The sequence below is a fragment of the Nelumbo lutea genome, chromosome 1 (assembly GCF_056320005.1).
Source record: "Nelumbo lutea isolate HS-2025 chromosome 1, American lotus-T2T, whole genome shotgun sequence".
NCBI classification, from domain to species: Eukaryota; Viridiplantae; Streptophyta; class Magnoliopsida; order Proteales; family Nelumbonaceae; genus Nelumbo; species Nelumbo lutea.
The window spans coordinates 12,136,387-12,149,003 of record NC_142684.1 but is presented as its reverse complement, the minus strand read 5'-3'; the positions used below and the strand labels follow the sequence as shown (position 1 = coordinate 12,149,003).

Sequence of the window (12,617 nt, the reverse complement as noted above, 5' to 3'; positions counted from 1 at the left end):
AAAAAAGGCCCACGGTTCTGTTAACCGAACCATGAGCACCCCTAGTAAAACCCTCTATTCTTCTTGTGGTTCGGTTAACCGAACCGTGAACACCCTTAGTAAAACCGTGAGCACCCCTAGAAAGCAATCAAGGGAAAGAAGAATGCTTCAGCCTACATTCCTCAGGAACCTGTTTGCCTTCACAGTTACTTTGTTGTATTATCTCTAGATGAATATATTAAAAGTTACAGTAGCCATTCTCCATAACATCTTCTGTTTTGATTTGAAGCCATGAAATCTCAAGAAAAAGTGTTATTGATGTAGTGATTTTAGATGTACCATCTTTCCCTGCTTTGGAGGTTAGCTGGAAATGTATTTTGCTAAATAATCTGTGAACTATTTTTAAATATTGCCTTTGGTTATAGCATTAGATTTTGTCACTTCCTTTCTTTTCTTATTCCTGAGCTCCATAGGCTTTCCAATGAAAGAAAGAAATCATATGACTTTAGTTCATATGAACCAACAACCTTTCTTAGCACATTTGAACAGGGCACTACCACATTAGAAATATTGAAATGCATTAACTTTTTATTATGTTTTGCCCTACATGGCACTACACTCTTGAGTCTTCATCGGAGCCGTGTTTGTTTTCATTTCAAAGTTTTGGTGGGTCATAACTCTTTGCCTGTTTGGCTAAGCCAATTTGTGAATTATGTACTGTGCAAAGGATGAAGGCTTTCCTTTTCTTGGCAGTGCTGAAAATGATTGTTACTGTTGAGTGGGCCGACTTGTGTTTAGTTTATTTTCTTTTAAATTAAGATGTTATTGGGCCTTGGGCCCATTAGTTTTTTATTTTTTAAAGAGCTGTAATTACTTAGTTTGAGTTGCCGCCCTACTAAGGGCATCCTTGTAATATCTCATACTTAAGTTAATTATAAATAGAATGAGGGGCTGGCGGCTAGGGTTATGTTAATTTATCCTAGTCGACCTTCTCTTTTCTCCCCTTTCCTTTCTTGCTGAAATCCCCAACTTTCTACTCTTCCTTTCACAAGAACTTGGCTGAAATCAGCACATAAGGTTTTCTACTTGGTATCAAAGCAGGTTGAAGGTTCTTGAAGAGATTTATTCCTGCAGCCCTAGATCGACCGACTGCATGGAGTTTTAAGAGGCTAATCGAAGCTTTCAGGTAAGTCCAGATTTTGAATTTTCTTGATGGATCTGTATGCCCTGTAGCTAGTCTAGGGTTTCTCATCAGAATCAGGAAAAACTGGAGAAAGGGGAAGAGTTCTGATTTTGTTGGACTCTTCAATTTTGACCTAGGTAGTGGCGCCCTATTTTTCTAGGGTTCCTCTGGGTTTTTTGTAAGGGGCGATTCAAGTTCCATGTGGTTTGGAGGCCTCTAGAGAGCGCGATTGCTTCTCTCTCTTCTCCCCATCCCACCGAAAAGGAATCTTTCGTGGGAAGAAAGTCCAGGACACCAAAGGAGTGTCGTTGGTTCCATAAGGTATTCTGTTTATTCTTGTTGCATTTTTTAGCTGTTTTCTAGACCTCTTTGAGACACATGGAGGGACACAGAGTTGAATATAAGCCCGGGAATGAAACGGGACCAGTGGGAGGAGGTGCTGGAGACCCCTTCGGAGCCGGAACCATTACTACAGTTAGGTTGGATGGTACAAATTACTTAGAATGGTCCCAATCTACAAAGATGGCCATTGGGGCTCGTGGAAAATTGGGGTATATTACTGGTGAAGAGGTAAAACCCGAAACTGGCACATAAGTAAAAACTTATTATGGGCAAACACTGCTAAGGAGATATGGGATGGGGTTGCAGAGACCTATTCATAGAAGGAGAATGTTGCTAGGGCTTATCAACTGAGAAATCAGATTATTGCTACTAGGTAGGGAGATAGATCTGTTGCAGCTTATTTTTCAGTCCTTAAGACCCTGTGGCAGGAGATTGACCATCTAGAGACCTTTGCTTGGGAAACCACCAAGGATGTAGCTACCTATCAAAAACACTTAGAGAAGTATAGGGTGTTCGAATTCCTTGCTGGCCTTAACCCTGAGTATGACATTGCACGACAACATCTTCTTTCCAAGGACAGTGTCACTCTCTCCCAAGCATATGCATTCGTCTCAGGAGAGGAGTGCAGGAGGGATGTAATGATGAAGAATCTCATGTCTGATCAATCTGCTATGGTAGGTGCTATGAAACCTAAACAAAATGGCAATGAGAACAAGAAGGAAGACAAAAGGGACTTAGTCTGTGACTACTGTAAGAAACCAAAGCATACAAGAGATACTTGCTGGAAGCTTCACCCACATCTTGTGTCGACCAGATTGAAGAATAAGAGAGGAAATGCACATATGGCAGTTACTGGTGACACTCCGGCCCCCCCTACTACAACTGCCTTGGAGTCTGTTGCAGCTGCTGCAGTAAGGGCCGAGCTTGAGAGGTTTGGGTTACTTCTGAATCAGAGGGATACAGCTAGTTCCAATTCAGCCGCAACCGGACAACAAGGTACAGGTAGCACAGGTGGAACTCACTCTACTCCCTTGCCCACACAAGTAGTCCGCATGTCACTGCAAACTATGTTTCTGCTTCAGGTAAGGAGAGATCTCCTTAGATTATAAACTCTAGAGCCTCAGAGCACATGACCCATTGCTCCACCATTTTCTCCTCTTACCAGCTCAGTTCTGGCAAAGATAGGGTCTCCACAGCTGATGGATCCCATGTTCCTATTACTGGGAAGGGATCTGTCAAGATTAATGATTCCATTTGTTTACCCTCTGTCCTCCACGTTCCTAGATTGAGCACCAATTTGTTATCTATTAGTAGTTTGACTAAGCATCTGAACTACTCCGTAATTTTTTCTCCTGGACATTGTATTTTGCAGGATCTGGATTCAAAGAGGACGATTGGGAGTGGTCGTGAAGTGAATGGAATCTACCTCCTGGATACTCTTTCAATTCACCAAAGTCATCATGTTTGCAAGGACAGTGAGTCAAAACTTGTGGATCGGATTATACTTTGGCATAATCGTCTGGGTCATTTGTCTTTTTCTTCTTTAAGTTCTTTGTTTCCAAAAATGTTTGAGTCTGTGAGTCTGTCAAGGTTAAAGTGTGAAGGTTGTGAACTTGGAAAGCATTGTAGACACTCTTTTAAACCGAGTAATAAAAGATGTTCTTTTCCTTTTGATGTTATTCATTATGATGTGTGGGGCCCCTTATCATGTTCCCTCTATGGGCGTTTATCGCTATTTTTTTCTGTTTGTGGATGATTTCTCTCGATATTCCTTGATTTACTTGATGAAATCACGTGATGAGGTACCATCCTTGGTGAGGCAATTCCATCAGATGGTATTAACACAGTTTGGAACTAGAATCAAGATGTTCAGATCTGACAATGCTAGAGAATATTTTGAGAGACATCTTGCCTCATATCTGTTGGAGTATGGTGTTGTCCATCAGAGTAGCTGCTCCTACAATCCACAGCAGAATGGTGTTGTAGAGAGAAAGAACAGACACATTGTTGAGACGGCAAGAAGCATGATGATCACAACGACAGTTCTGGTTCGGTTTTGGGGTGATGCTGTTCTCACAGCAGTATATCTGATTAACAGGATGCCTTCTCGTATACTTGGATTCAGCACTCCATTGAGCCTTCTTTTTCCTCAGGGGGAGATGTTTCATAAGGGTGTTTGGGTGTGTCTGCTTTGCGCATATTCTTGGTCCTTACCGTTTGAAGCTTGATCCCAAGGCAAAGAAATGTGTCTTCCTTGGATATGCAGAGAATCAGAAAGGGTACCGCTGCTATGATCTAGTATCTGGGAACCGGTTTGTTACTATGGACATCACCTTTTTTGAATCTACATACTTCTTCTCAAGGAATCCTTCTCAGGGGGAGTGTTTTGGGGAAGTAAGTCAGCAGTCTATCCCTCTCCTAGTTCCAGTTCATGTGTCTACTACTGTGCTTGACAACCATCCGATGTCACCTACCTTGCCACCCCCTTTGCGTTTCGTTTCACAGTATTACTCACGGCAGAGACTTCATAAGGAGGTTGATTCCACTACGGCTGAACTCACACCACTTCCTGTCGATCCCTTGGAGACTCCAGATTCGGCTGATACAGATCCAGGTATTCCTCTTGATCCCTCTACTATTTCAGTTCCCATTGGTCCCACTAACACTGTTACAGATAACCTTGATCTCCCTATTGCTCTTAGAAAAGGGAAGATGAAGTGCACTGCTCATTGCATATCACAATACCTATCCCACAGTGGACTTTCTCCTTCCTACCGTGCTTTTCTCTCTTCTCTTGATTCCGTGTCTATACCCAAGGGTGCTAGTGAGGCTCCCTCCAAACCTGAGTGGAAGGCAACTATGCAAGAAGAGATGAAAGCTTTGATTAAGAATCAGACATGGGAGATTGTGGACCTACCAGAAGGCAAGGAGGAGTTGGATACAGATGGGTTTACACAGTAAAGTATAAGGCATATGGAAGCATAGAGAGGTACAAGGCAAGACTTGTTGCAAAAGGATACACACAGACCTATGGCATTGATTATCTAGAGACCTTTGCACCAGTCACAAAGATGACCTCTGTTCGGATACTCCTTTCTCTTGCTGCCTCATACTCTTGGCCCTTGTTTCAACTGGATGTGAAGAATGCTTTCTTAAATGGGGATCTACAAGAAGAGGTGTATATGGATCTTCCAACTGGTTTTTATGATAATGCTAAAGAGGGAAAGGTATGCAAGCTGAAGAAGTCACTATATGGCTTGAAACAATCCCCCAGAGCATGGTTCGACAGATTCAGAAAGGCCCTGATTGTTTTTGGCTACACTCAAACTCAATCTGATCACACCTTGTTTGTGTAGCGCTGGGAATGATCTAAGTGAGATTGATAGTCTGAAGAGAAACCTGCATAAGGAATTTGAGATTAAGGACCTTGGAGAACTGAGATACTTCTTAGGCATTGAAGTTGCAAGATCAAAACATGGAATTTTTATCTCTCAAAGGAAGTATGTCTTTGACCTTTTCCAAGAAACAAGGAAACTTGGAACAAAGGCAGCTAGCACCCCCATTGATCAGAACCATAGAATCAATGCATCAGAAGGTGAACCAGTAAAGGACCTTGGGAGGTACCAAAGACTTGTGGGTCGGCTACTATACTTGTGCATGACAAGACCGGACATCTCCTATGCAATAAGTGTAGTGAGCCAATACATGCATGCTCCACGAGACCAACACTGGAAGGCAGTTGACAGGATCCTTGCTTATCTGAAGGGACATCCAGGCAGAGGCATATTGTTTACTGATCATGGACAGTTCAAGCTAGAGACCTATACAGATGCGGACTGGGTAGGATGCCTCGATGACAGAATATCCACTTCAGGAGTGTGCACCCTAGTTGGGGGTAACCTAGTCTCATGGAAGAGTAAAAAACAAACAGTTGTGGCAAGATCAAGTGCAGAAGCCGAATATAGGGCCACGGCACATGGAGTTTCAGAACTTCTCTGGTTCCTTTCTCTGTTGGAAGAAATCGGTGTTCAGGCAGAAGAACCTATGATGCTATACTGCGATAACCAGGCAGCAATTAATATTGCTCATAATCCAGTCCAGCATGACCGAACTAAGCACATTGAAGTAGATAGACATTTTATCAGAGAAAGGGTAACTTCTGGAGAAGTTTGTCTTCCATACATTTCTTCTGATCTGCAGCTTGCTGATGTCCTCACAAAAGGCGTTGCAAAGAATAAGCTGGAGCATGATCTACGCAAGTTGGGGATGTATGACATCTATCCCAACTTGAGGGGGAGTGTTGAGTGGGCCGACTTTTGTTTAGTTTATTTTCTTTTAAATTAAGATGTTATTGGGCCTTGGGCCCATTAGTTTTTTATTTTTTAAAGAGCTGTAATTACTTAGTTTGAGTTTGCTGCCCTACTAAGGGCATCCTTGTAATATCTTATACTTAAGTTAATTATAAATAGAATGAGGGGCTGGTGGCTAGGGTTATGTTAATCTATCCTAGTCGACCTTCTTCTCTTTTCTCCCCTTTCCTCTCTTGCTGAAATCCCCAACTTTCTACTCTTCCTTTCACAAGAAGCTTGGCTGAAATCAGCACATAAGGTTTTCTACTGTTACTGTGTTAAGTTTCAAATTAGAAGGAACCCCAAGGTGTTATCCCTGCCATTAGTCCCCCCAAAAGAAAAGTTTCCATGGGGAGTGGAATTGATGAATCAACTTTTTTATTGACTGTGAAATAGCTCAGAAAATGTGGATATATTCTTTTTTAGTCAATAATGAAGATTTTATTAATGATCAAAACTAAGGGATTACAAAAAAAGTACACTCCAAAACAGCATAGGTACTAATAAAGGAAATACCAACCCGAATGCAGAAGGCTCAAACTCCAACCAAAAGAAATTAAAAATAATTGAACTTTGAGCTACCTGGAAGTGATTAAATTCAGTATAGTGATTGTCTAGCGGTGGCATCTCTCAAGTAAGCAAGCCTGCCACAGAACTAGCGGATTTCATGGTCTAGAAAAAATGAATGTTCATCCTAGCCAGCAACGAACTTGTCCTTCTTATGCAATGGTTCAAACTCCAAGGACCAGAAGAAATGTCATTTTAGAGGGAGCAAGGTGATTCAAAAGTTGCTCACAAGGGAAATCACCCCTAACCACTGACTAGAGAATAATGCAGCTTCCTACAAAGCCTCCAAAAGGATCCCAAGCTTCACCTTAGTATTTCTTGAGTTGGGATCTAGAGGATTAATGGATATTTTTTGCAGAAAATGGGTTGAATAAAGACTTGCTATTCATGCCTATTCATCTGATATTAAAATGTTTGCTTGCCTGCTTAGGAATCTGGAATTGATGTACGCCTTTGTGATGTTGGTGCTGCAATCCAAGAGGTCATGGAATCATACGAGGTTGAGATCAATGGAAAGATTTTTCAGGGTATGGTACCACTAAGTTGAACCTAATTTTGTCTTAAACGCTGTATTATTCTATAGTCTCAAATGCCATTCTCACTTTTGTCATCCTTTTGAAGGAGATACTGTAATTCATAACCATGTGGCTAGTTCTGTGCTTCTTGATAATATAGATAACGGAGATGGTAACTTTTGAAGAGACCTGCAAGGCTTTTCTTGGGTGCATCCCAGTTACACCATTGGACATGGTGCATTTCAATGTGCTTGTTTGTTCCATGGTTTGTAGTTCATGCCACCTACAAATACTTAGAGTTTTGCAACCAATCAAAGTTGACTTTTTATCCATCGTTCTCTTTGATGGGGCCTGGGAGTGATACTACTCAGCCACAGATTCATTAAACTGGCCCAGAATCTTCAATTAGAATCTTTCCAGCTTGAATCACTCTTTTGGTGGTTCTACCTTTTATGCATTTCATGAGTATACTATTTTACCATCTCTATCATTTTCTACAAACATGTTTAATGTGTAATTCTCATCAACTTTCCTTGTTAGTCAAAAGCATACGGAACTTGAATGGACATAGCATTGGCCCCTATCAGATCCATGCAGGAAAATCCGTCCCTATTGTAAAAGGAGGAGAGCAGACAAAGATGGAAGAGGGTGAATTTTTTGCAATTGAAACTTTTGGATCAACAGGTAAGAATATGATGATGTAGCTGGTATCAGAATTTAAAATACAATACGAAAGGGACAATGATGCGAGTCTGGATCTGCTATGCACAAATGTTGTATGCATGCTATGAACAGGTTACTACAGCCTCACATCAGGGACACCTCCCATACTTGTCATTCAAGGGGTGATGTTCCCAATGTACAGCTGTAGCGTCCTGCTTATAGTGTGTACACAGCAATTTGTTTGCAGAAGATCAACATTCCAGTGATGCTAGCTCAACTGATAAAATGGTTTAAATGGATGTTAGTACTTTTAAGATATTTTAGTGATACAACATTTTCTTGATCAAGTATACCATATAATTGATTTGAAAAAAAAAATTATAAAAGTATTTTGCTTGAGAATGCTAAGATGATAATAGTTACACTGGGACTAGTGGGCATTACTTAATCTTATTTCAATATACTACCCAGTTGGTTTGGGAGGGAGTGACAGCAATCACTACCATGACTTCGCTAATGTTATGTTTATTTTTTCCATTTTGATGTGTAGGGAAAGGATATGTTCGAGAAGATTTGGAGTGCAGCCATTACATGAAAAATTTTGATGTTGGACACATTCCACTCAGGTTGCCCAAAGCCAAACAACTGCTTGCAACAATCAACAATAACTTCTCTACATTAGCCTTTTGCAGGCGTTATTTAGACCGCCTTGGGGAGACTAAATATCTAATGGCACTAAAGAACCTGTGTGATACTGGCATTGTTCAGGTATGTTTCACTAAATAGCAAGGAATTCTCATGTTTATATTTTTCATAATTAAAGCTGGCATGCATACCATTGCACATCTCAGGATGACAAGCATGAGAATGCATGTTCAAGTTTAGAGCACCTGCTATGTTACAAAAAATGGTAAAACTTAAGGTCCATACCCTGTCCCCCCCCACCCCACACCCACACCCACACACACACATGATAAGGAGGACCACCATTGTGTAATGGCCCTTTTTAAAGTTGGTGTGCATAGAAAAAAGGAATGTTCTGCTTGACAAATTGTTTATTATTCCTGCTCCATGTTAGGTTAGAAATTAGAATCTATCTTTTATTTTGACAATACAAGGAAAGAGTAGATATTAATGAAGGAATTAGGTGATAGAATACCTTTCTATTGAACGAAAAGTACCTTTTTCCAAAGAGGGAGAGAGAGAGAGAGAATTAAGTGATAGAATCATTTGCAGTTAGATCTACTCTTTCATTGGAATTGTTACAACCTAATAGCAATTAAATAAAGCTTTATTTTAGTAGTATGTAGTTGTAGTATGTATAGCAATCCCTACCCCATTTTCAATTTATTCATTCTGCGTACATAGGCCCCAAAATAGTTAATCTCCTTAATAATCTGCCCATAGCACCAATATCCTTGTTGGTTTTTCAACCAATCCACTACCACCTTAGTATCTCCTTCCACCTCCAAGTTGTTATAGTTCAATGAGCCATTTTTAGGCCTTGCATTGCTATCAAGAGTTCTGCCCTGATTGAATTTCCCATGCTTCCCATACCTATTGCCCAGAGTATGTAGCTAATATGTTCCCATTTTCATTTCTGAGTATTCCCCCAACACCTAATGACCCAAGGTTTCGCAAACTGAATCCATCAAAAATTAGTTTAATGCAATTGAGTTTTGGTGGTTTCAAAGGCAATGGAAGTTCTGTTTTAAAAGAAGACGAGGATGCCACCAGCTGCCATCCTCTAGTGATATCATCAACTGAAAAATGGCCAAAAATCCCCAAGGTTTTGTCCCAATACCTCACTTTCACTGTAATAGACACCTATCGTATCTTCCTTTAAGCTTGCTTTCCCTTCGAAGACTATTTCATTCCTCTTCCTATACAGTTCATTATACTTAAGCTCTAGTGCATCTCCACAGAGCTTTGTAATGATTACTGGAAAATGTGTTTAGATGGAATTAGGTAGTAGATGATCGCCTAACACTAATGGTTTACTTCTACCTCTTTTGTACAGATATTGTTCTTTTTCCTAATTAACAAAATTTCATGGTGATTAAAAAATATGGGATAGAATCCCATATATACAAATAAAAAGTTTTTTTCTTCATGAATTCCACAATAGGACTTGAGTCGATCAAGTTGGATATTCTTCTCCATGGGTCTTGACACAAAGAGGCTTTTTAACTTAAAGGGATCCCTTGGAGAATGAGAAAAAATCTTTATTTCGACACGTTTTTCTCTTTTTTGGGCTGTAAAAGAACCATGCTTGCAAAGTAGTTTTCTCCAACTACGATTCTTGAGCACATCAAGTCAGAGTTATGCCTTCTTAGTGTCACGCCTTGCCTAAGCTGTGGAACTGAGGGGCATCTAGCTAGAGGTTTAATGGCGAGTTCAGCAGCATTCTAGCCAAGAACAGATGCTTCTGAGGCTTTCATAGAGTCCTCTACAAGGTCCTGGAACACTCTAGTAATGTAGAGTAGTTCTTGTTTAGAGTTGTCTAGAGTGTCCTAGAAACTCTTTGTAAATATCTTGTATTGTTCTAGGCTTGAATTATTCCTAGAAGATTCTTAGAAGCTTCTACCAAAGGAAGGCGAAATGTGTGGTCCATGTGAGCTGAGAAGGTGGAAAATATTTGGAGATAAGGATGTGTTATCCAATGGTTGTAGTAAGGAGGTGATAAATGAAGGGCTATGATTGCACATCAAAGGACGTGCAGTGCCTTATAAATGGGAGCCCCTCCACATTTGCAAAGGGCATCCAAATAGTCTTCCAAGCCTTGTACCATGTGAGATCTTTGTACATTGCATTCCTTAACCCTCCACACATGACTTGAACAGTGCATTCCTTAACCCTCTACGTGAAAGTTCATGAAGTGTCAAGCAAGCAAACTGTAAGCTGGTTAATTCTTTTATTCCCCTCTTGTAGGCATAATCAATTATCAACAGATGTAGTTTCCATTGGTTAGCTGCTCTCAAATGGGAAATGTGGGTGAAAAAAGGGTTGAATGTGGTGAGCATTCTATGAGTGCTCTCTCTCTCAAGGGTTAAATGAAGGTGGCTTGTCAGAAGTCTTCAGCAACAATTCAATTCCAGAATAAAGGTGGATATTAATGTGGTGGTTAACAAAGTAAGTGGTAGTGAGAAGTTTGGATTGTTCTTTTTGGGGGGTAAGGACACGCACCAAAAGAAATTTTACAATGAAGGAAAAGAGATAGAAGGGATAGGGATTATTGGTGAGTGGAGCATCTGGATCTAAAAGAGGTATTTGGAATAGTATATATTAGGGGGGATGTGCTCAGTTTTGGCTTTAGATTCTTGGAGAGGGTTGGTATCAGGGCAGGAATCGCTTGAAGTTTTTGGTTGTGCGAGAATTGTGCACTTCATGGCAGGCCTACTGTGTGGAGACAGGAGAGTAAGTGTGGGCTTCGATCCTTATTGTATTAGTGACACCATGTCATCAGTTCTATCCTTTTTGTTTCTCTTAATAAAAATTTCATTTACTATCAAAATAATTAGTCTAATGTTTTGCAGTTTGGTTGATAATATTAGGGAAGAGTTACGCAAAATATTAAAAAAACATATGATCATAAACGGGCATTAGGATAATTATCTGTTGATTGAGTTGTGCTGATTTTTTGCTTGTCAAATTTTTTGATTACCATATGAAGTCATGCTATGCTAGTATGTTTTTGTCCACCATTAACCATAAATGTTCCTTTTTTGTCTTTTCTTCTAATCTACTGTAAGTGACTTTTAGCTGAACCAAATTAGCTAGCCAAATTGATTGTTGTTTCTCAGTTCAGCTTCTTGTTGGTGATTATATAATCAAACTCATGAAATTTGCTTCGTTTTTATGCCTGGCAGCCTTACCCTCCTCTTTGCGACATTAAAGGTAGCTATGTGGCACAATTTGAGCACACTATTCTTCTCCGGCCAACCTGCAAGGAAGTTATATCCAGAGGCGATGACTACTAATTGAGGAATAAGTGTTCATATTTATCTTGTTTTTTTCTATTTCTCCAGTTACTGTACCAGTTTCTTGCTCACAAATAGTTTCGATCTGAATAGCAATCCATAGAAATATACTTTCTTGGTCATATGATAATTTCCATTTGGCTAGGTGCATTATTTACCATGATCAGGAGCCATCTGCCGGGGACCTGGGTTCTCATAAAGTTTACTCTTTGGGCTTTTAAGAATCATGGGCGAATGCAAAATGAAAATATAAAGACATTTGAGCCCTGCAAATCAATATTAGAAGGAAAGCACTATATTGACTTTCTTCTTGAAGCTGAACGAGGCCAATGTTACAAAAATGTAGGTGTATTTTAAGTAATTTTTCAAATTTCATAAGAGAACAGACGAGCAATTCATTCAACGTGATATTTATGAAGATTGATCATTGATGAATGCTATAAACATCTGGGCCTGTGGCTTGATGTAGAATTGTTGCCTACGTCCGACATTTTGGTGGCCTTCCCTGAATAAACGTTTTAAAAATTGCCCCCGGAAGGCCGGAAATGGAACCTTTTGCCTTTACTTTTATATAAAAGGGTCATTTACTAAACCCCTTGTTTCACGAATTTACTAAAACTTATCCCGTAGTGTATGTTTTATTGGATCACCCTTTCATAGTTTGTAATCAATTTACTTGACGGACCTGTTAAGAATCCTTTGTATTTTTGTTAAAAGTGTTAATGTTTATCATATAAACGAAGTGGAAAATGTTTAGGGATGAGGCGCAGCAGGTTCAAAATATCTATATGCCCAATACGCTAGTAGAGGTGTATCGGGCAGTATGTTATTTTTTATTTATTTTTTTGCAATTTCGGTTCAGAGGGGCTAGTTTAAGGTCTGTCCACCCCCTGAATCGGTTGAAATCCCGAAACATCTCCTGGAGGGGTGTACCAGGAAGCCCCCAAAACGGCCTGATATGTATTGAAATTTTGAACTTTTTCTGAGCCCATGATTTTTTATTAAGTATTCCTAAAACTTCTTCTCAAGCTTCTAAAGA

The 12,617-nt window shown here is 39.9% G+C and overlaps 1 protein-coding gene across 3 annotated transcripts in view; it reads left to right on the top strand.

The window, feature by feature from the left end:
- The window catches only part of MAP2B (methionine aminopeptidase 2B), a 42,111-nt gene extending 30,089 nt beyond the window's left edge, over positions 1–12,022 (top strand). For all 3 annotated transcript variants that reach the window (XM_088963760.1, XM_088963761.1, XM_088963762.1), the window contains 4 exons: positions 6,851–6,947; positions 7,476–7,619; positions 8,149–8,366; positions 11,468–12,022. In XM_088963760.1, the coding sequence (XP_088819886.1) occupies positions 6,851–6,947; positions 7,476–7,619; positions 8,149–8,366; positions 11,468–11,578 (570 nt within the window). In that variant the 3' untranslated portion in view covers positions 11,579–12,022. The remainder of the gene's footprint in view (positions 1–6,850; positions 6,948–7,475; positions 7,620–8,148; positions 8,367–11,467) is intronic.
- The last annotated feature ends 595 nt before the right edge of the window (positions 12,023–12,617 follow it).